The sequence below is a fragment of the Sarcophilus harrisii genome, chromosome 6, assembly GCF_902635505.1.
Source record: "Sarcophilus harrisii chromosome 6, mSarHar1.11, whole genome shotgun sequence".
Taxonomy (NCBI): domain Eukaryota; kingdom Metazoa; phylum Chordata; class Mammalia; order Dasyuromorphia; family Dasyuridae; genus Sarcophilus; species Sarcophilus harrisii.
This window is the reverse complement of record NC_045431.1, coordinates 200,065,559-200,087,736: the sequence shown is the minus strand read 5'-3', so window position 1 is coordinate 200,087,736 and position 22,178 is coordinate 200,065,559. Positions and strand designations below refer to the sequence as shown.

The 22,178-nt window shown below is 38.3% G+C and overlaps 1 protein-coding gene across 2 annotated transcripts in view; it reads right to left on the bottom strand.

The window, feature by feature from the left end:
* Window positions 1–7,305: 7,305 nt before the first annotated feature.
* The window catches only part of COPB1 (COPI coat complex subunit beta 1), a 32,054-nt gene continuing 17,181 nt past the window's right edge, over window positions 7,306–22,178 (bottom strand). For both annotated transcript variants that reach the window (XM_031943984.1, XM_012552500.3), the window contains exons 11-22: window positions 21,072–21,217; window positions 19,951–20,047; window positions 18,709–18,869; window positions 15,746–15,866; window positions 14,923–15,150; window positions 14,616–14,795; window positions 12,525–12,669; window positions 11,081–11,200; window positions 10,271–10,416; window positions 9,319–9,408; window positions 8,698–8,853; window positions 7,306–7,693 (exon numbers count right to left, since the gene is read on the bottom strand). In XM_031943984.1, the coding sequence (XP_031799844.1) occupies window positions 7,634–7,693; window positions 8,698–8,853; window positions 9,319–9,408; window positions 10,271–10,416; window positions 11,081–11,200; window positions 12,525–12,669; window positions 14,616–14,795; window positions 14,923–15,150; window positions 15,746–15,866; window positions 18,709–18,869; window positions 19,951–20,047; window positions 21,072–21,217 (1,650 nt within the window). In that variant the 3' untranslated portion in view covers window positions 7,306–7,633. The remainder of the gene's footprint in view (window positions 7,694–8,697; window positions 8,854–9,318; window positions 9,409–10,270; window positions 10,417–11,080; window positions 11,201–12,524; window positions 12,670–14,615; window positions 14,796–14,922; window positions 15,151–15,745; window positions 15,867–18,708; window positions 18,870–19,950; window positions 20,048–21,071; window positions 21,218–22,178) is intronic.

Here is a 22,178-nt window from a genome sequence, read left to right as displayed (position 1 = left end):
CTCCCATGATGGGGATGAAGGGACCATCTCAAAAGCCCTTCAGAGCTCCTGTCATATGGAAACGGGGCCCATCCTTGTGCATGCTACATGTAATAAGGGGGTAGCCAGGTACAGGGCATAGAGCTCTGGACACGGAGACAGGAAGACCTCAGTTAAAATTTGGCCTCAGACGCTAACAGTTGTGTGTTCCTGCATAAGTCACTTTATCCAGTTTGCCTCAGTTTCCTTGTCTGTAAAATGAGCTAGAGAAGGAAATGGCAAAACCTTTTCTTATCTTTGCCAAGAAAATCCAGTTGGGGTCATGAAGAGTGGGACGTGACTGAAAAGGACTGAATGCCATCATCCCATAATGATCTATTAAAGGGGGGATGTGCAAAATGCTTCATGGCACATTGTGGAGAACATCAGAATTGGAAGGGATCTCAGAGGCCAGTCCTTTAGTTCATCTCGCAGCTGAACGAGATTGCCTCTCCAAAATCCCTGGAAGACCTCCAAGGAAAGGGAGCTCATCACTGACTGAAACAATTCATTCCTTTAATTGTTGGGATTTTTTCCCTCATACTGAGAGGAGATCCTCCTCCCCGAGATGTCATCCTGACGTTCCTAGTTCTATGCTCTGAAGCCAAGCAGCACAAAGCAGATTCCTCTCCCCTGTGAGGATCTCCAAAAGCTCCAAGGCAGTGATCATGAATCACCCTTCCTGCCCCATGCTTCTCCCCTCTTGGAATGCAAAGGGAAGGAGCGGAGCCGTTCTGTGGGAAGTCCTGGGCCAGATTACTCCAGTGACAATCCTCTAGCAGTGAAGTTTCATTTATCAGACTGCTGCGGAGCCGCCACTCAGTCCGTCCCAGTGGTTGTGTTCAGTAATTACGGACAGAGGCAGACAGTGTGGGGTGGTGGCAAGAGCATGGGCAGAACTCAGAGATCAGACAGTCTAGGCCCCTCATAGCGCAGCAAGGGAAACTGAGTCCAGGCACACACACGCTAATGCAGCCATCATTTCTGTGTCGTCTGGTCCGCAGAAGAGTGATCAAGCGAGAAAGACACGAGTTGGGTGTCCCCCTTTTTGAAAGGGAGTGACAAGTTTTAGCCACCCTGCAAGTGAGAGAGTTAGCTTAGATACTTACACATCTGTGGGCTTTTGAGTTTGCACTAATCTCTGAACCAGGGAAACTTGGTTCTCTCTCTCTGAAGCCAAGGGGCTTCCCTGCATGATCCTCAGAGAGACAAGGTGTTAATTAAGACACCTTTTTATTGTGGTCACTCACCCCAGTGGCAGAAGCACAGCTCAAAGCAGATACATTTCGGGAATTTAGCTCTATTTCCCCTCCCCCTTTCCCACTTTGGCTGGGCGTTTTTCTGAACTCATTCATTTACCCCTCTGTGAGTTGTTATTTTTTACTCACCTAGTTTTACTTCTCATAAATATGTGGTTACCCAGACGGGACACACGGAAATGTGTGTCCCTTTGAGGTCTGAGCACACAGCAGAACAGCCTTAGTGGTTTAACTACACGCAAAGACACTAGGGCTGGGAAGTTCTTTCCCCTGGTTCTGAGCTGGGAATCTTAAACCCTGGTCCATCATTGGAGAATCTCTCACTTTCTCCAGGGAAGGGATTTATCCCACGTTTCCTTATAATGTCATTAACACCCCCCCAAACAAGGTTTTAAAAGGAAATCCCGAGTGACTCAGCTCCTGAGTCAAATGAGCCTAATTTTCTTGGTCACTGGGATCCCTAAAGGTTATAATGACAAGACTTGAGGAAAGCAGGTTTTGCTAGGTTCTTTTTCCCAAAGGTTAGGGGAAAACTTCCCAACAATGAAAGACCAAAGGGAGCTGATTGCTCCTCCCAGGGAGATCTTTGGGCATATTATGGTGGTGATCCAAGTACTCACTGGTCTAGATGGTAGCTGGATTTTCTTTCACTTCTCAGTTGTGTGATTCTGCAATTATTATTATTATTATTATTATTCTGTAAGCAGGAGTAACAGGCAGGCTTTTTTTCTTTTTTTTTAAGCAAATAATCAGTAGCAAACTAACAGCAGATAGCCCCTACTTTAAAAGCGGTTTGCATTCTAAAATTTTATTTCTGAGTTATTTGGAACTTTATCTTCCCATAGATATTATTTTTATCTTATTTTTTGTATCACTTTTATTTCTGAAAATAATCCTCTTCTACTCCTGTCCCCTGTAAGTCATCCTTTGTTTAAAAAAAAAAAAAAGTCTAGAAAGTTCAATAACATCAACACTTCCCCCAACTCTGATAATATATGTACCCACACACAACACATACATATATATATTCCATACCTCTGTTCCTTTTGTTGGGGTTACTTCTGCAAATGGAAGGGGACATTATATGCTTAATTTTTCTAAGTCAGACTCTCTTATTGTAGGTATGCAGCTTTCAATTTCCTTTTTTTTTTAAAAAAATAATTCTTCTCATCTACATTATTATAATTATTATATTATTAATTTTGTTATATACTATATAATATTTATATAATTAATTCCTAGCTCTGTTTTTTTTACTTTACCTCAATTTATGTCTTTCTAAGCTTCTGATTCATACTTATTATTTCTAATGGTACAACTTACATGCCACAATATTTTGCCAGTCATTTACTTTCTAATTCTTTACTACCACCAAGAGGTGGCTATGAATATTTTGATGGTGGTGGTATTCAGTTGTGTTTGTTGTTTTTGACTCTCTGTGACCCCATGTGGGGTTTTCTTGGCAAGGATCCTGGAGAGGTTTGCCATCTTCTTCTCCACCTCATTTTACAGATGAGGAAACTGAGGCACAGAGGCTTAAGTGACTGGCCCAGGGCTTAGTGAGAGAGACCAGGTCTGAACTCAGGAGGATGAGTTTTCCGACTGCGGGCTCGGCACGCTGTGCACCATGGCGCCACCTGGCTGCCCTGTGCCTGGTGCACTTGTTCTGTTTGACTTTTAGAGCACAAACTTACTAGTTAATAGTTAGAAAGCGCAGTTGGGTCTTTAGGCTTAGACATTTACTCATCCATTCAACAGAAACTTATTAAATATTTATTATATCCAGCTCAGGGCTAAGGGAGCCCCCAGAGAACAAATAAGAAATGACCTGACCTGATATGAAAATAACAATAATACAAATTAGAAAATATTATGTACACAATAGAGGTACAAGATTCTAGAGGAATTCAGAGGCTAACAGGAACAGCGAAGGCCTGTGCTGCTGAGCAGCACCAAGGGCCGACTGAGTTTCCAGTTTACAAAGCACTGTCTATCACAGCCATCTTCAGGGGTGTTACACAAAGGTCTTACTCAAACTGAACAGAATTACCTTTAGTTAAGCATGGAACTCCATCTTCTCCCACAACTGCCAGCTTGGGGGTGCTCGGTAACCCAGGGATGAGTAAAGAAACCCAAAGGTGGAAGAATTCCCAGATGGTAGCAAGCAAATTGTTGAAAAGGCTGAACCCAAGCTCTAAGGTCACAGGATAAGAGCATTTAGAAGGAACCTTAGAGGCCACCTAGTTTAAACCTTTCACATTACAGATAAGGAAACTGAGGCAAAGAGAGGAAAAAATGACTCCATAAGGACACACAATAAATAACGTGGAGGGCAAAGTCTTCTGAGGCAAGACAGGAAAGCACTAGATTTGGAAGCAGGAGGCCGGGTTCAGTTTCCAGTTCTTTATTAGTGTTACTTGGGATAAGCTATTTCCCCTTTCTGGGAATTCCTCGTTTGTAAAGGGAGGACATTGAAAAACATGACCTCCAAGTCCCATCATTGAGCACTTACTAAGTACCTGGGCTTGGAAAGGCAGACAAGCTCTACATCCCATGCCCTGATTCTTGGAGCAGGACTAAAGAACTGTAAAAAGAAAGAACTGTTTTCCTGGAAAAATGTGAATTCCAATCATCTGTTTGTATTTTATCCCCCCTACTAAGACTGTAAGCTTTGTGAAGGCAGAGACATTAGCACAATGTTCTGCCCACAGTAAGGACTTAATAAATGGAGCTCCCTTTCCTCTAGACCAGGTTTATTTGCACTTTGACTACATGTACATTATGTTTCTCTTAATAATGGTGTTTGTTGTATAAGTATTGTGACCATGTGGTTTGATTTTTTAAAATAAAAGGTAAAACTGATGTTTACCATCTCAGGGAGCAGAGAAGTAGAAAACTTGGTATTTTAAAAAAATGAATGTTAAAATTGTTTTTAAATGTAACTGAGTAAAATATTTAAAAAATAAAGATAAAAGGTAGACCTAAAGATAGCTTAATAACAAAACTGCAATCTGTGCACTATCTGAAACTCGTTTTATTCTATGCATTATAAAATAGTTTATCGATGCTTACTCTCTTCCTTCCCCTCAGTAAAACTCTTCCTTTGCCGGCCATATGATTCAACATGTTAGCTGTGCCCGAAAATGTATGTCTCATTCTGCATCTCAGCTCTATCCCTTGTCTGCCAAGATGCATAAAACACAGTCAGTGGTCTTCTAATATGATGGGCCACTGAGAGTTGAACCGATGCCTCTTTCAAAGTGGTTCTTCATGTAACTGTTGTCATTATGTAAATTGTGCCCCTGGTTTTGTTTATTTTACTCTGCCCCAGTTCGTGGGAATGTTTTTAGATAATTTGTTGATTCTCATAAACTAAAGATGGGATCAGGCTCTAAGGCTCATCAAGCCAAAACCTTATTTAAAATGGAGGAAGACTGCAATATCGATTAATGAATCCCTTGGTCCCAGGGAAGCTCCTTTTAACTGTCAAGAAATGTTTTGAATATTTCATGTATAGTGTAATTAGTGAAGGAGAAAAGATAAGGATTTACAACCTGGAGTCCAGGGTCCATCCTGTCTCCTCTCTGCAGGGCCAGCCTGCGAGCCCCAATCTCTCTGGGGCAGGGAGGGATGCTGGTCCTCCCCTGACTGCTCTCTGGGGCAGGACACGGGCTATGACAGTTTGAGAGAGAACTGGCATGGGCACCAGGAGAACTAAGGGGCAGCAAAGCCCTGCTAGATCCACTCCATCTCCTTCCCAGCAGCTTTCTCTCCCTGGGCCTCACTGAGCAATCTCTACTACAGACTGTGATCAACTCTCTCCTGGCTCAGATCACCTTCCGGACTCCAGTGTGGGAATCCTGCTCTCCTAAAGTTGTGGTCAATGGAAGACCCGGAAGGAGAAAACAAACCTCCCAATGACCAGCTGAATGTTCATTTCATTAAAACCACAAATGAACAGCGCAAAGTTTATTCAGCTTTCCAGAACCACCAATTAACTTAGAGACAAATAAAATAGCTATTTTCATCTTGCTCAGAACCAGGTTTTCTTGGCCTTCATTATCCTGCCTACACTTGGAGCACATACATCTCCTTCTCTACTGTAAGATGAGACTCCCCATTCACAGGTCCCCCAAATCTGTGATATCTATATCTATATCCCCTCACCCACCACTAGTTTCACCATTATCTTATCCAGAACACGACTGCCATGTCCCTTCCAACCTTTATCTCTACACTATGCTACCATAAAGTGTCTAAGGAGTTCAATATAATAATTAATGTATATTAATCTGGAGCTCAATGTTTTTTGTTTCTGCTGAGACAATTGGGGTTAAGTGACTTGCCCCCGATCACACAGCTAGGAAGTGTCTGAGACCAGATTTGAACTCAGGTCCTCCTGACTTCAGGGCTGGTGCTCTATCCACTGCGCCACCTAGTTGCCCCTGTTGTTTTTATTTTTAATAGATAATTTAATCCAAATAAGAAAACGCATCTTCAAAGTTCTACTTCATCTTCTGTTCCTGTTATCAGAATCCCTGGGTCTTGACATGTTACATTTTGTTTTCTGATCTACAAGTGGCTCAAACTGTTCCATCTTCAAATAATCCCTTCCCTGCTCTGCTGATGGGCACTACTATTTATTAGTGCTTAAAACCCTCAAGGCACAAGTGCCATCTGCTGAGGATATTCTAGAAGGAATTCCTCTTCAATTGAGGAGCAGTTGAACTGAATGAACTTTAAGAGATCATCCCTGGTCTATCATTCTAAAAGCCTTAAATCTTGCAGAGAGGAGACAGAATAGACCTTATAACCCCATTATAACCCCTTACTATCTATGAATCGCTTCCAGAGCATCCTCCACAGGGAGTCATCAAGTCACTGCATAAATACATTTATTAGGGGAGGGAGGACTGACAACCACTACTTTGTTCCAGTTTCAAATGGCTCTACCTTAATGATTTACAGTGGTTGACTTTTTCTGGCTACTGGAAAATAGTGTGGAAAATGATTTTGTGTCATAACAAAAGATATCAACAGCAGATTTTCCTTTAGTATAGTCTAGATAAATATCTCACTTCTCATTCAGGCTCATGGAGCAAAATACCCTCTAGTCACTGCACTGTTGGTCTCTCTTTCCCTTGGATTATCCTGAATACAGTGGGAATACAGAAGCTGGAAGGCAATGATGCTTGAGATTTAAGATACATCCTCAGATTTCATTAAGAGGAAATAACTCTTAAAATCAAGACATTTGATTTACTTGACATCAGTTAGAGGGATAATGTGGGAGACAAAAGAGTTGAGCATGTCAGAGTTCAGAGTTTTCTAAATTCTTGTGACCTTAGTTTTTATAATATGGCTTTCCTAATTAACTTAAACCACTATGAACACACAGTAAATAAAACAGAAAACTCCAAAGTCACATGTAAATGATTTCTAAAAATAAGTTTATCAATCTTCTCCTTTAGTGGAGCCAAAGGAACTGTATACATGTGTGTACTTCCTCACATTTCTTCATATTGAAGCTTAATCTTTTAAAAATTAATTTGAAACTGATTCTCTAGTGCTAAATTCCATCAAATTAAAAAAACATAAGAATCAATACAGTAGTTTCAGTAATGTCAGTGTTCGGATGTTAAATGAACACCACTAAGTAGGTAAATCAAGGTATCTTTCTTTATTATACTTCCCTTTCACATTCTCTTCAAGATTTACATCTATTCATGAGTAAAACATGTTATATAAACTGATTATTTGCAATTTTTTTCTGCTGAGCTGACCTGTATCTAAAAATTCTGATGATTTACAGCACAGTAGGAAAAACGCTGATCCAAGGGCACACTGAAAAGCTAGATCTCTTCTCTGCTGCTAAGTGGCTCTGGGAGCTGGAGACCTTCCTGCAGGACCTAGATGCCCACCTGGGGTCAACCTCAAAACTTCTTTCCAATTCTAAAATCAAAGAATAGTTTCAATACTTGAACTCAAACTCTATCTTATTCCCCATTCAAGAAGATACACAGATAAGTAGCAAATCAAATTATGCATTTATTTATAAAATGACAAAATGTCCTAAGAATAGACAGATTCATTGTACTGTGAAACATTCTTAGTACATGTGAAAGATGTTATATGCTTTAAAGACAGTACACAGAATGGCTAAGACCGAAAGAGAAAAATAAACTGTAATTTTAAACTCAGTCTTGATTTAGGGTAAACGTTATAAATTATCTGCTGAAATGCATTCAGCACAAACTCAGATTCTACATTACACAGAGCATGAAGGAATACAAGTTGCCTGGAGTCCAACAAGACACATACCTAAATCTGGAAATCTGAAAAGGCCTTTTCTGACTTTATACATTAGTTTTCTTCTGGGACAGATTGATTTTATCTCCGAGGCTAAGGGCCATTCCCTGTAAAGAAGAAAGAGCATGTTGGTATTTCTGACACTACATAAAAGCAGTGAGCCATTTGCACAGTGCCCCAATTCACAAACAGACATAAACATACCCAGAAATAGCTGCCACCTAACTCCATCCCAATTCTCAGAGTTCTCATGTTGCATTTACAGAAGGCATAGTTTTTTGCACAGTACATGTAAAAAGAGAGAGCCAGATTCTATGCTGGTTAGACCACACTTGGGAGTATTATGTCCGACTCTGGACCTGTTTTAGAAAGTCACTGACAAAATGGAGCATATCCAGAAAAGGAAGACCCAGATGATGAGGAATGATTAAAGTAACTGGATGTGTTTTAGTTTTGAAGAGAGAAAACTTTGAACATATAACTATCTTCAAATATCTAAAAGGCTGTTATCTGAAAAAGGGATCACATTTATTCTGTGTACCTCCAAAGGGGAAGGGAGATTCATATAAATTCATATAAAAGCAAAAATATGGAGAAGAGGCACTTTGTGGAGTGCAATTTCAAAATATAATAAACAATCAAAAAATATCTCACCTAATCTTTGATTGTACATCTGGCAGGATAAGATACCAGACTCTGAGGCCCTTTCTTGAACTAAACTGCCAATCATTCCAACTCTGTTGCAGAGAGCACAATTCCATTGGACTGACCACATTGTTCGAATGCCAAATGTACGCTTGCCAAAAAATTATCATATGCAGAACTCACAGGGCAAGCTCTCACAAGGTAGTCAGAAAAAGTGATATAAGGACACTCTCAAGGTCTCTCTTAAGAATTTTAGAACTGATTGTATGACACAGGAGAACGGTGGCTCCCAAAGGTGTACAAGGTAAGTGAATTAACCACCTTACTTTTTAAGAGAACGTGCTGACTCTATCACACAGTTATGCAGAAAGAAATTAAAAAGGAGTTTTTAGAGACAACTTCCTTTCCCACATTCAAAGAGCAGAAGGTACAAAGTCAGTACAAAGAAAGGACAATCATTCATTACCTGACTCTTTGCACGAATTCGTATGTGGCCAGTTACTGGGGCTTCTGGTCCAAGATGAATTGGCTTTTCAATACTGACATTTGCAAGTGCATCTTCTCCAAATATGGAACGGGCATACAGGTTGGCAGCCATAAAACCACAGTATCCAGAAAGAGCCTGAAAGAGAATATTAAGAACTTTAATGTTTTCCCTATGGGCTCAGCATTCAAGGTTGGGTATATCTATACGAAGCCTTTATTTGCAGGGCCTGGAGTCCTAAGAATTAGATACCTATAGTTTTACAATAACCAGAAGCCAAAGAAATCTATATTGCAATGAAAATCCTTGTTTATCAGCAGATACATGCTGATTCATATTATAGTTACTGAAAATAGGTAGAATGGGAGAGAAATAAAGAGTTACTAGTATTTCCTGACAAGAGCAAAAACGAATTCTTACAAGTGCTCCATTAGATAAAAATTAAGAAAAAATGGGGAAGTAATGATTAATTGGAGAAGGGAGGGGAGGGAAGGGGAAACCTGGCCATTCAGTAGTTTAGATTTAAGTAATTCTTTACTATAGCAGACTCTCACCAGAAGGCCACCTCAGATTGTCTCTCAGCAAATTCAGATAGAGTATTACCTTTTCTGGAGTGAGGCACTTCATATTGGTTGACTTTAGAATATGATGTAAATATTCATTTAAATCAATTATATTTGTGTTAACTGTCACCTGCAAAGAAAAAAAAAAAAGATCTCATAAATGAGAACATTGGACCAGGAGTTAGGGAAACTACACTATTGTTAGGTCTATACTACCTGGCTGCATGACCTCTGGGTCTCAGTTTCTTCTTATATTTAAAAAAAAAAAAAAAAAAAGGAAATCAATCTAAAATAACCTCTAAAGAAAGTCTCAAGTCTAAAATACTACAATCTCAAAAAGAAAAAAAAATCTTATAACAATTTCTCTTAGTGTTGCAAAACCCATTATAATTGCTAAAAGGTAAACAATAGCATTATTTTGATTTTATTTTATATCAAAGGGGGAAAAAAACACCTTTGCTTTCAGAGGAGCAACTGGATTCTTCATATTTCAATTAAATGCTAGAATGAAACTTTTTGATAGAAAATGACTTCCAAAAAAAAATCAATTATATTTCTTGCTGAACATCTACAACAACTGCCAAATATGGAAGTAAAGACTAAATAATGTCTCTAAAAGCAACTGTTTCATCCAGCCCCTTGTGGTAACTAGATTCAATCATCTTTCATATCCTGACTATAGGGGACATAGCCTATGACATTAGTAGTCGACTAACTATGCAGCTATTAATCTCATTTATGAGAACAGTAAGTGATTTTTTTTTTAGGAAAACAAACCACACAAATGTCTTCTTGATAAGATTAATCAGTTTCTAGGTAGATTAATTAATTTCTAGGTAGTACAAATGGGCTGACGAAGTTGGAATGTCTTTTTCTGTATCTGTCATTTGCCAAAGGAAAAGATTTCACCACAAAATTCCTGATTACTATATTTACCAAAAAGCTGGGAGGAAAATAAGACCAAGAAGCCCACCATTTTCCCAAGTACTAACTTTGTTTTCCCACTCAAATTCTGCCCACATCTGGCGGAACTCAGCATCCGTACAAGAAGCAGGTTGAATGTAGTCCATGATGTCAATGTGAATGTCACTGAGGACCACACAGTTTCTGTCACTTGCTGCTCCAGACACATCATATACTGCAGATATAATTTTAAAATCACATAAAATCCTCACACAACTGTGAGATTGGCAGGTTAATTCATATGAATGAAAAACATGACTTCAACATTTACAAAAGCAAAACATACTTTAAAATCTCATTTTTAAGAAGGTTTCTTTCATTCAACATTAACCTTATTTTTACAATTCAAGAAGTAGATTAACCAACTAGTATTATGCCTAGTACTGTGAAATATCCTTTCACTGATGTCCTTTGATACCTAATTGTAGATATTGTGGATATCATCCTGGGTTCTTAAAGACTATAAGACTATGTTATGAGAATACAAATGGTTAACATGTCCAACCCAAGCTGGAAAGGAGTTGACTATGCGCCTGGCAATAAACTGCAGATCTGTCACCTGAGGACCAAGTTAACTAAGGGCAGAAAGGCTTACCACTGGAGTGCTGGTGCCTATGGAATGATGGGACTATCAATTCCTGAATGAAATATTTGAAATACTGATGTACTGTGCTAGACTTTTTGGGAGGAACATAAAAGTAGTATAAGACAAAGTTTGTAACTTCAAAGAATCTTTAATCTCATACCACCACCCACTTATTAGAGAAGACCTTTTTAGACTCCTTTTTTCATGATGTATATGCCCAATCTGCTGTTGTATAACATGTATGGCATCTTACCTATATTGCCAAAAATAATTCCATTTTCTGTTGACGCTACTTTAACATTAGCCTTAATATTTGCAAAATCATGAGGTGCAAGAGTCAAAGGAGATGGTTTTTCCACAAGTTTAAGATCACCTGAAGGAGAAAAAAAAAACAATCAGTTTGTATCTGATAAAGTCTTAGACATCAAAACATAAATTGTTTAAGTTTTTAAGCTATTATAATACCAGAAAGGGGGAAACATTTAGAGTTATGCCACTTTTTAATCTTTCCTTTATCTTTCATGCAGTCTGTGCATTTTTATTTGTTTTAAAACAACTTGGGAACTTCAGAATAATTTTATAGCGATTCTTCATCTAAATATACCAGAGATTGAAATGATGGGTGCTGAATAATTCATTTCTTTTTTTGAATAATTCATTTCAATGCATGTACTCAAACTTCTGATAAAGATGACTTCAAGTTAAGAAGTATGCATTCTGAATTAAAGGAGAAATCGGACCACACAAGGCAACAACAAATATGCCTAGACTTAGGAACTTCTACAAAAGTTGCTATAGGAATCTCAAGCTACACCAAAGGAAAAAGGGAGAATTCCTATATTTAAGATGCTCTCTCCCCCTCCATTTTCCTCTGCCTTACATTATCATTCCAGATTCCTATGATCCTGGGAGTATTCCACATCTTTGCTTTTTAAAGAAAAGTATGAAAGAGAATAAGGACACAATCTACTTCAAACATCTGTAAAAAGCTAAGGGCAGAGGAAAAAATGGATCAAGAGGAAGAACAAAAAGATCCTGCAAAGGTAATGAGCCTTACAGATGCGAGCCCCTGCTTGATTATGTCTAAGTTACAAAGTCTATGGGTGAACAGGTATCTCGTTCTGTACTGAGCAAATTAACAGTTTTAAAAGAGTAAAGTAACACAAATAGTCTTCTATTTCAACTGTTCCCTTCACTGACAACCGGAAAAATCTACACATATCAGAACTATCAGGTTTAATGAATCGCTCAACTTCAAATGCCCCAAACAGAAAAAACTCAGTGTAAAAACAGAGGCCCAAGGAAACCTGAGTTGCAAAGCTCTGATTGTTAAGTATAGCATTTAATCCATCATCCCAAATGTTACCCAAAAAAGCTTCAGATCATGTTATGCTAAAACTTTATTTGTTTGTTCACTTGAGTAATGTCACTTTAATTAGTGAAATATGATGAATATATTTACAAATTGTTACACTGTAAGTTACTGATAAGTATCTTGCAAAGGATTTCAGACCCAGGAAAATGTCATTTTGATACTTTAAAAAAGTCCCCAAGGCTAGGAGTTTGAAAAATATGGCTATCTGAAATCTAATAATTTGAACTGTCATTTCTTCAACTCAAGTCACTGGGTGTTGGTGGCTAAGTTTTGGCTTCATAGATAGGACCACGATAACTTTTTGAAGATGATATGTCCTCACCTAGTGTGGCTAGTTCTAATGTGCAGTTCTGCAAAGTATCACTGGTTTGGTTTACAACAAGTACATCCAGAACGATATCATACTGGTTGACATGAACATAAGCTTCTGCATAGACTGGATCTGAGAAACCTGTTAGCTGAGTAACCTGCCAAAAAGAAATAAAGAGATTACTGAATGACTGGATTTCTAAGATATCAATTTTACATCAAGTTATCTGTATGCCAAATGATTATACCTTGTAGACATCTGACACAATGCTGTTTGGATTTCATAAGCTACTCTGTGATAGTTGCAATGTCCCAGATAAAATTTTCTAGAATACTTACATGGGAAATTAATCCAAAAAGACCTGGAGAATTAAGAGTTATTCAGCAGTTACAAAAGAATTTCAAATTAACAAATAACTTGAATGTTCCAAAGTTCTAATATGATTTCCAGACTTCCATTCCTTTTTAGCTTGTCAGAAGGAAGATATGGCATATAAATAACAAACAATACTAGAGGAACAACTTTTAACATACTGTTTCTCCTCATGATCACTTCTCACTTTCTGTGGCCAAAAAAATAATAATAAGTTAGTAGAAAGCAGGCAGACTGAAAACAAGAAATTTGCTTTTCAGTCCACAATCTGCCATATTTGCATGATTGTGGGAAAATAACTCCCTTTAGGCCCCAGAATTTCTTTGTAAAATTAGAAGCTTGAAATAGGTGATATCTGAAGTCTGGTCGAGCTCTAATATTCTGTCTTTGTAATTTCAAATACAGATTTTCTGGACATATTGAGACAGTGGGCATGAACAGACTGGGAATTGGGAAGTGAGGTATTTTTCTGTAATGGCACCAATGGTGGCAGTAGCTTCCTCATTATGGTTATGAAAGTTAAAAAAAAAGATGTTAACTTATTTTGTTAGATATCATATTTTTTTTTTTTTGGGGGGGGGGGGGGGGGCTTCCAGTTAAGATAGTATCTTGAAAGGTCTTAGAAAAACTCACTTCTCCCAGAATTACAGCAAGAAAGAGCTAATAGGGAACCAGACTAATGATCAAGAGACCAAAGAGGAACACTAATTAGCTCTTCTATCCAGTTCAGAAATGTACCAGATGGCCAGAAGTCTGCATATTCTTAGGGAGGGAATGAGTCAGGGAATATGGAAGACTGTGCAAACTCTGGTAAATAGGGCTGACCCTCTTGGAACCAGTCTCTGCAGGTAACTACACAGGGAGATAGAGCTGGACCTTGGGATATTCAGAGCCACAGGAGACGAGAGTAGGTGTAGAGCTGAAAGCCTTGCAAAACCCGAAAATACAGCATTTCCTTTAGAGGCACAGCAGGAGACAAGGCTAGCTTGCTAGGTAAATTTACTATAGAGACTTTTAGAGAACCTGAGACCAGTACAGTCTCCAATCTTTGACTGACCGTGGTCTGTCAAATCCAAAGCAGGGGCTCTCAACCAGCAATAGAGACAATGATAGGACCAAGGCTAAGAGCTACAATGCCACCAGGAGACAAGAGAACAGATCCAGGCAGAGGGGACCATGTCCCAGCTGCTCCATCCAGAACAGTGGCAGCCCAGAGGCAAAATCCACACAAGAAACTTTTTAAAAATTATTTTACTCCATATCAAGAAAAAATGAATCAAGAGATAAAAAATAGAATTGGAGCTTTTGAAACAAATTGGACGGAGAATAAATAGCTCAATCACATTCTGAACTACCTGAAAAATAGAATGAAGCAAAAAGAACTCAATGATTCCATGAGACAACAAGAGCTATTAGAATCAAGTTAAAAGAGTAACAAAATTAGAACGGAAGTATCTTATCTTAAACAAATGAAATAGAAAACAGGTCAAAGAGAGTATGAATCACTCAATTCCCTGAAAATCAAGAACAAACAAAACTTCATAGGTTTGTTTGTTTTTTGCACTAAAAACTTATGAAGTTATCTCTGTCAACTCAGGGCAGTGTAACAAAGTAACTGACACCAAAAGTCAGCTAGGTTCTCTTTAAACTATGGACTTCTAAATATTTTTCCTGTAATTACAGAAGAAACTTTCAAAAATATTCCATAAGAGAAAGATCCTCATCTTTTACCTTGTTAAGTTTTGACGCCAGTGGGTCGGCTGCTTCCTTCCTCTGTGTATTCCCCATCGCTGCCAGCAGGCTCAGCTGAAACTGGTCCTCCTTACAGTTGATTTCATTTTTGGCAGTGAGTTGCATGAAGGAGATTGGGTCATCAGGCTGAACGGTCACGTTCCTTTTTTCAGACTCCTTCTAGATTGAGAAAGCAACACAGAGCGCTCTCAGGACAATGAGGTCTGCCCTCTGTGTGACTCGCCACCTGGCCGGATCACCCAGGCCGTACCACCCAGGCTGGCATGCACAGTGGGAGGCGCCCTACCTTCTGTGAGAGCTTTTCTTCCTCCAGTTTAGCAGACAGCATGTGGGAAAGGGACTGCCTGCACTCTTTATTAAAAATGTCATTCATTAAAGGTGAGCACTCGGACAAGACCTTGAGGCACAGGGAGATGCGGTCTACGTCATCATCTGTGATTGGCTTCTTGGGAAGAGAGGATTTGCCCAAATGAAGAATAGTGGCCATGAGCAGCATAGCTTCAGCGATAAAAGACTACATGGGGAAAAAAATTTGCCTTAATGGTTACTTCCAACAAAGAGCTTCTCATCTTTTAACAAACATTCCTTACCAGGAAATAAAATCAAACTTCTTTACTCTCTGCCTCTTTTCTCTCCAATTCAATTGCCAAAAACTCGAAATGGTAACCCAACTGCCTAAAAGATAATGCTCAAATCTTTAGCCATTCAAAGTTTTCTACACTCTGACCCAAGCCTCATGTCTACCCTTTCTCCAATTACTTCCCTCTAAATATGCCAGTTAAACTGGACCATTTGTCATTCCCCAAAGAGATCCCACTTTTTCCTTTCAGGTGAAATGGCATTTTACTTGTGTCATTTGTGATAGTACAACTCCTATGGGGTCTCTAAGACTCATCTTAAATGTCCCTCTCCCTTCAAGCAGGCTTCTCTGGTTTCCTGACCTAAAAGCAACCCATTCCTCTTCTGAGTGCCCACAAGCTTCTGTCTGTACTTTTCTGCCTTCTGCCTGTTACTTGTTTCCTCTCCTAGACTGAATTGCCTGAGGATGGGTCTGAAGACTGAAAATGAGCCAATCTTTGCTCAATGACCATTGGGGGGAATGGACTTACATTTTGTTTCTTTTTCTCTTGAACCAAGGCCACATAACGCAAGGCAATCTTGGTTAGAGTTGTGGCAAGGGAGGCTGCAACGAAGAAGTCCCCATCGAGGAGGAATGCCCGAAGCGGAGGCCTGTGGGGAAAGAAACAAGGGGTAATCTTCATGCTGGTAAAAAGCCTGCCGACCAGCACACTTAAGAGTCCATTTGACTCTTATTTCCTGTGCCTCCTTCTTTGAGACAGAAAGAGAAAGAAGCTAGAGCACAAACCACTAGTGTTTCTATTGGGTTCTGCCACATCCTTGATGCATGAACTCCTGGAACCTCTGCTTTCTTTCGTCTTTTAGTAAGCATTTAGTTCTCCCTTTCCCCCCAAATAGGGGAGTAGGGGCAAGGAGAAGATTCTTGGAATAAATAGGTAGCATCAAGCCAAACCAATTCCCTGCTGGCCAGAAACAGAGAGAAGTACCATTCTGCACCTTGAACCTTTTACCTGTCCTCCAAGAGGTGGGAGGACCTCCACCAACCCTATGGAATTGTGGCTGGCCATTACCAGGGTCACAGTTCCTTTTTTTTTATTTTTTTATTTTAATAGCCTTTTATTTACAGGTTATAGCCTATTAATTTACAGGTTTTCCAGCATTGACAATTGCCAAACCTCTTGTTCCAATTTTTCCCCTCCCCTCTCCCCCAAATGGTAGGATGACCAGTAGATGTCAAATATATTAAAGTATAAATTAGATACACAATAAGTATACATGACCAAACCGTTATTTTGCTGTACAAAAAGAATCGGACTCTGAAATATTATACAATTAGTCTCTGAAGGAAATCAAAAATGCAGGTGGGCAAACATATAGGGATTCGGAATTCAATGTAATGGTTCTTAGTCATCTCCCAGAGTTCTTTTGCTGGGCGTAGCTAGTTCAGTTCATTACTGCTCTATTGGGACTGATTTGGTTCATCTCATTGCTGAGGATGGCCAGGTCCATCAGAATTGATCATTATATAGTATCGTTGTTGAAGTATATAATGATCTCTTGGCCCTGCTCGTTTCACTCAGCATCAGTTTGTCTAAGTCTCTCCAAGCCTTTCTGAAATCCTCCTGCTGGTCATTTCTTACCGAACAATAATATTCCATAACATTCATATACCACAATTTATTCAGCCATTCTCCAATTGATGGGCATCCATTCAGTTTCTGGCCACTACAAAGAGGGCTGCCACAAACATTCGTGAACATACAGATAGGGTCACAGTTATTAAGTCTTTCTAAGACCTGGCTTATCCCTATAAGGTTGTTACTAGATCAACTGTTCTCTGCTTCTGCTTACTTCACTCTGTATCAGTGCACACAAGCCTTTCCTTTGAGACCACCCCCATCATCATTTTTTACAGCACAGAAGCACCTTTGTGCAGCTGGCCCTAGGCTCATGGACATCTTTGAGTTTTTAGTTCTCTACACCACAAAAAATGACTAGATACTTTTGTATATATGGGTCTTTTTCTCTTTTCATTGCTCTTTGGAAGTACAGGGCTATGAGTACTATAGTTTAGTTAAAGGAAGGATATGTAGTCTTTACTGCCTTTGGGGACCTAGGACCACAATGGCTCCCAGAAAGGTCAGACCATTTGTAGCTCTACCAGCGGTGCTTTCCTCCACATGTCTTTTGTTTCATAGCCCCGCCAACAACTTTCACTTCATGATTTGTCATTTGTGCCAACATATCCATATGAGCTGGAACCTCAGAGTTAACATTAATGAGAATTTTTCTTACTATTCATGACTTCAAGCATCTTTTTTTATATATGTCAAGTGCTCCTTAAAACTTGCCTATTCCTTTGACTATCAATTTATCAATTGGAGAATGGTTTGAGCTTTAGTTTTCTCATCTGCAAAATCAAAATAAGTTTTACAAGCTTCCTCAGAATGGCTCAAAGAATTGAGATTAAGTTCTTAAAGCTAAAAATTGTTTATATGTAAAACATTTTATAGCTTTCAAAGTAAAATGGAAATTAACTACAATTTAACAAAATGTTGGGTTTTTTCCTGAAATATATGGCACAGAAATGATATTTTCTATAATTAACTCTTTCACCCAAATGGACAGAATTAAAAAAATATTTAGATTAGAACAACAAAAAAAGCACTAAAGAAGAAACACAAGACACACTAAATCCCAATTGCCATCCATGTTGCACAAAAGGGGACTAGAGATCTTAAAAGAGTAGGTTTTCAAAGAGTTCAAGTAAAGAATAGAAAGGCTTCAATGTTCTATTATTTTACAAGGGAATTAAGCAGAAGGAAGATGGGATGTTCTCAAGAATAAAATTGTAAAGATGTGAAATAGAATAACTCCCATGAGAATGAAAATCAAGAACTATGCAAAATGACTAATGTAGCTGAATAGGGACCAACTCATATTTGGAAGAGATGTATTCAAGATGGTTGTGGAGTCTATTAACTGAGAATGAATACCAAAAAGGATCAGAGTACTGTAAGAAGGGCATCAGGACTGCTAAATCCCAGAACGGACTGAAGTTGGTAATGAATGCTAAGGACAACAGAAAAGGGTCTTTTTTAAGCTAAATAGGGAGCAAGAGAAAAATCAAAGGAGAGTGGGATAATGCCAGGTGATGGCAAAACAGACTGAATTACTCAATTCTTACTTTGTTCCCTTCTCCAAAGAGTTTATGTTTAAATTAAGGATAGGAAAAAAAGAATTGTGTGATGGTTAAACAAAATCTAACTATTCTGAATGTACTCAGGTCACAAGGGTCTTCAAGCTGATAGCAAATCATTGTCAGTGATCTCCAAGAAATGCTGAAATGGGGGACAAATGCTACAGAACTCCTGTATCTGTCTTAGTTTACATCATCTGCACAATGGGTTTTTATGAAATCAACCGAGACAAAATCTATAAAGAATTTGCAATCATGAAGCCCCACATGTTGTAAGTTAAAATTCTTGGTTACCTGTCTTCCTCTTTTTTGGCTGGTCTGGAACTGCTGAGAGCACTCTGAGTAGCATAAGTACCCATCTCGGTTACCAGTTTCTGAACCGGCCCCACATTGATTTCTTCTTCAGGCTTTAATTCACCAGCTTCTTTCTTTATTTCTGATTCCACGATTGGGATCTAAGAATCAATCAGAAGCATGACTCTAGCAACAATTTCAACCATAGAGATAATGAAGATAGCATTATGCTTCTCATTTTTGATGATGTTTTTAAACTTAATTACTTCAGGAGATACTATAAGTTGTGCTGTAAGATAGGACTACAATTTTTAACTAGAAAGAAAATTTTTAAATGGAAGGAAAAGTTTATTTGGTATTAACTGTATTCATGATAATATACTCCCAATTCCAATTATTTCTATGTCTCTCCAGTTCTCAATTCTGCCTCTTCTTCTTTCTTCCCTCGAAATATTAATCATAAGTATTAAGCAGTCATTCTTTCCAGGTATTAATATTACTTTTATCATCTGAAATTTCCTATGTACTATATATAACAGCTTATGTTTATACGATGCTTGATGATTATAAAATGCTTTCACAGAAAGTAACTGATTGAATCTTAATAACTTTTTGAGGTGGGCGGTTAAGTATTATTCTCATTTTACTGATGAGAGAATAAGGGATTTGTCTAATGTCACATAATTTATGAGCAGTGGTGGCAGAATTCGCAAACTCACAGATTTTTGGAGGTACAAGATGCCTTGAAGGTCTTTATGTCCAATTCTTTTTATTTTACAGATAAGGAAACTTATAACCGGAGAAATTAATCACTTGACCAAGGTCACCTAGTAAGATGTGATCAGCTCCAGTCCCAGGTCTTTCTTTTCTTCTAAATCTAGTAATCTTTTTTAACCCCAAATGAGTATTAAATATTAATTTTCTATTTTTATAGAATCCAAGAAATTAAAACTTGGGAAGGAACCATGAGACACTTTTAGTTCAATTCTCTTGTCCTACAAATGTGGAAGCTGAAGTCCCCAAAGGTTAAGGGAATTACCCCAAATCACTAAGCCAATGAGAAAAGGTCCCAGACTCCCAACTCTGGTCTGTGGGTGACTCTGTGTTCACTGAAAACTGGGTTGGACTTGGCTGAAGACTTTACCTTTCTGTCTCAACGTGAGCATGTGAACTTCAGAAGGTCATACAACAGTATCACATCATTTGTCTTACATGTGGCAGGATCACTAAGCAAAAACCTACCTCCCCCAGGGACCTGCGGACTTCAGTCATCACACTCTGTATGTCATCCTTAGTGCTACAATATTCTCCCAGGATCCACAATGCTCCACGGTAAATTCTAACAAAAAGAAAAAACAGGTGCACTAGAGACTCTGAGCTGTTACTGAATTTAGTTCCACTAACAAAGATTTCAACTTACATCATTAAATTTCAGATAAAAACACAAGACAGTGTGACTCTAAGAACTGTAGATGACACCATAAAGAAGGCACATGTGTGTGTGTGGGGGGGTGTATGTGTGTAATAGAGCATATACATATATGCATGGCAGATTATATTCCTTGGGAATCTTTCTATATACCATAAGATTAAAAAGAAAATTATGTTTGATTCACTATTAAGAACTAAATCCATTCTAAAATGTTAGCAGTACAACTGGTAAACACAGAGGAAAAACAAATTTCAAAAATGTTTTCTGGAGTGGACTTCCATTATTACATATGTGCTCTTGGGCATGGTTATGAATCTCTGGGCCTTAGTTCCTGTCATTATATGAAAGAGGTCATTGTAAAAGATCTGTATAATTAACAGTTGTAAGAGACTTAAACAGACTCTTCATTAACTTTTTCATTACATCTGTTTAGAAAGAGAAGTGGGTAAACAACAGGGGCTGGATAATATGATAGTAAATTGATATGTGGGGAGTTCTTTGCTATTTTTTCCTTATCACGGAAGCGACATGTGATCAACACAAATGATGATATATCAATAATACAAATCTGTTATTTTTACAACTGTCCTTTACAGGGTGGATATCCTACTTTGGTACAGTGTTATGTGTACTTAAATAGAATAAAATTTGAATATAACAATCCTTTATTATTTTAATGAAGGCACATAATTTTATTTTAACAAAGGCACATATAGATAAAGCTTGCCCTTAATTTTTGCTACCACATATAAAGTTTAATATAATTAAAGACACTGGAAAAGCAGTGATATTAATATGATACTGGTCCTCTTTGGACTATTTATCCTAAATCAGTCTTGTTCATTGGATTTACTATTGTCTATTTCAGTTTTTCAAATTTTCAAATGTTTCAAATGTTAAGTGTATAGTTTTGAGAAGATTTTAAACCTACTTGACAGATTTAATAGCATGAAAGACTTCAAGCATTTTCTCCACAATAAGCAATCGGAGATTATCAAAGCGTTGAATAGCTTCCCGGACAAACTCTAAGACATCGGCAGCCGCTGCTTCATTGTTGTCGCTGAGAAATTCCATTAACTATAATAAAAACAAAATCACAGACACTGTACAACTCAGAGAGTCCAAGCCAGACGCCCATTTTCCAGGAGAATTAGTTTATAAGCATTTACAAAGAGCCTACTGTGTGCCAGGACCATACCCTGTGGGGGTGAGTACAGATGGTTTGCTGGCCCCACATTCTCCCTGCTGGAGCCCCTCCCCATGACTGACTCAGCACTCTCCCTAGGATCATGTGTCTTCTCCAGACTGTAACTATATAGAAAAAGAAGCTACAGCCTATGTGTGACATGATGTGTTAATCAGTACATAGGCAGGGACAGAATTTGAAGCCAGGTCTTCAGGCTCCAAAGAATTGCTTTATCAGGGGAAGAAGGCAAAAGGTGACTGGGTCTTCTTCCTCTGAAGTTGCTGCTCTTGCCCATTTGTCAGTGCTGTGTCCCCTTAGCAACTGTTATCCCATAAGAATAGAAATATTCATTTTAAACTCAGTGGGATGGGGCAGCTAAGTGGCACACTGGATAGAGCACCGGCCCTGGTGTGAGGAGGACCTCCATTCAAATCTGGCCTCAAATACTTAACATTTACTAGTTGTGTGACCCTGGGCAAGTCACACTTAATCCCAACTGCTTTGCCAAAACAAAATAAAGCTGCTGAAATAAGTGGTATTTGTTTAACATAACTACTGGAAGCAGGAACTGATGGCAAAATATTGTTCTTGGATATATTCATTATTGGAGGGGTGGCCAGTTTATAACTCAAAAACCATCATGAATTTCTATAGTTTCATAAATGAAAACGAAATCACATTAGGAGCTAAAAGACATAAAAAATAAAATTTTACAGAATCAAAAATTCTCAAAGTAAATTTTCTAGATAACTGAATGTTACAGTATTAAATGCTGAATTTTAAAAAAATACTCTTTTGATGGAAATCTTAAAAGACACAAAAGTAAATTTGTAATATTTATTACTTTATAAT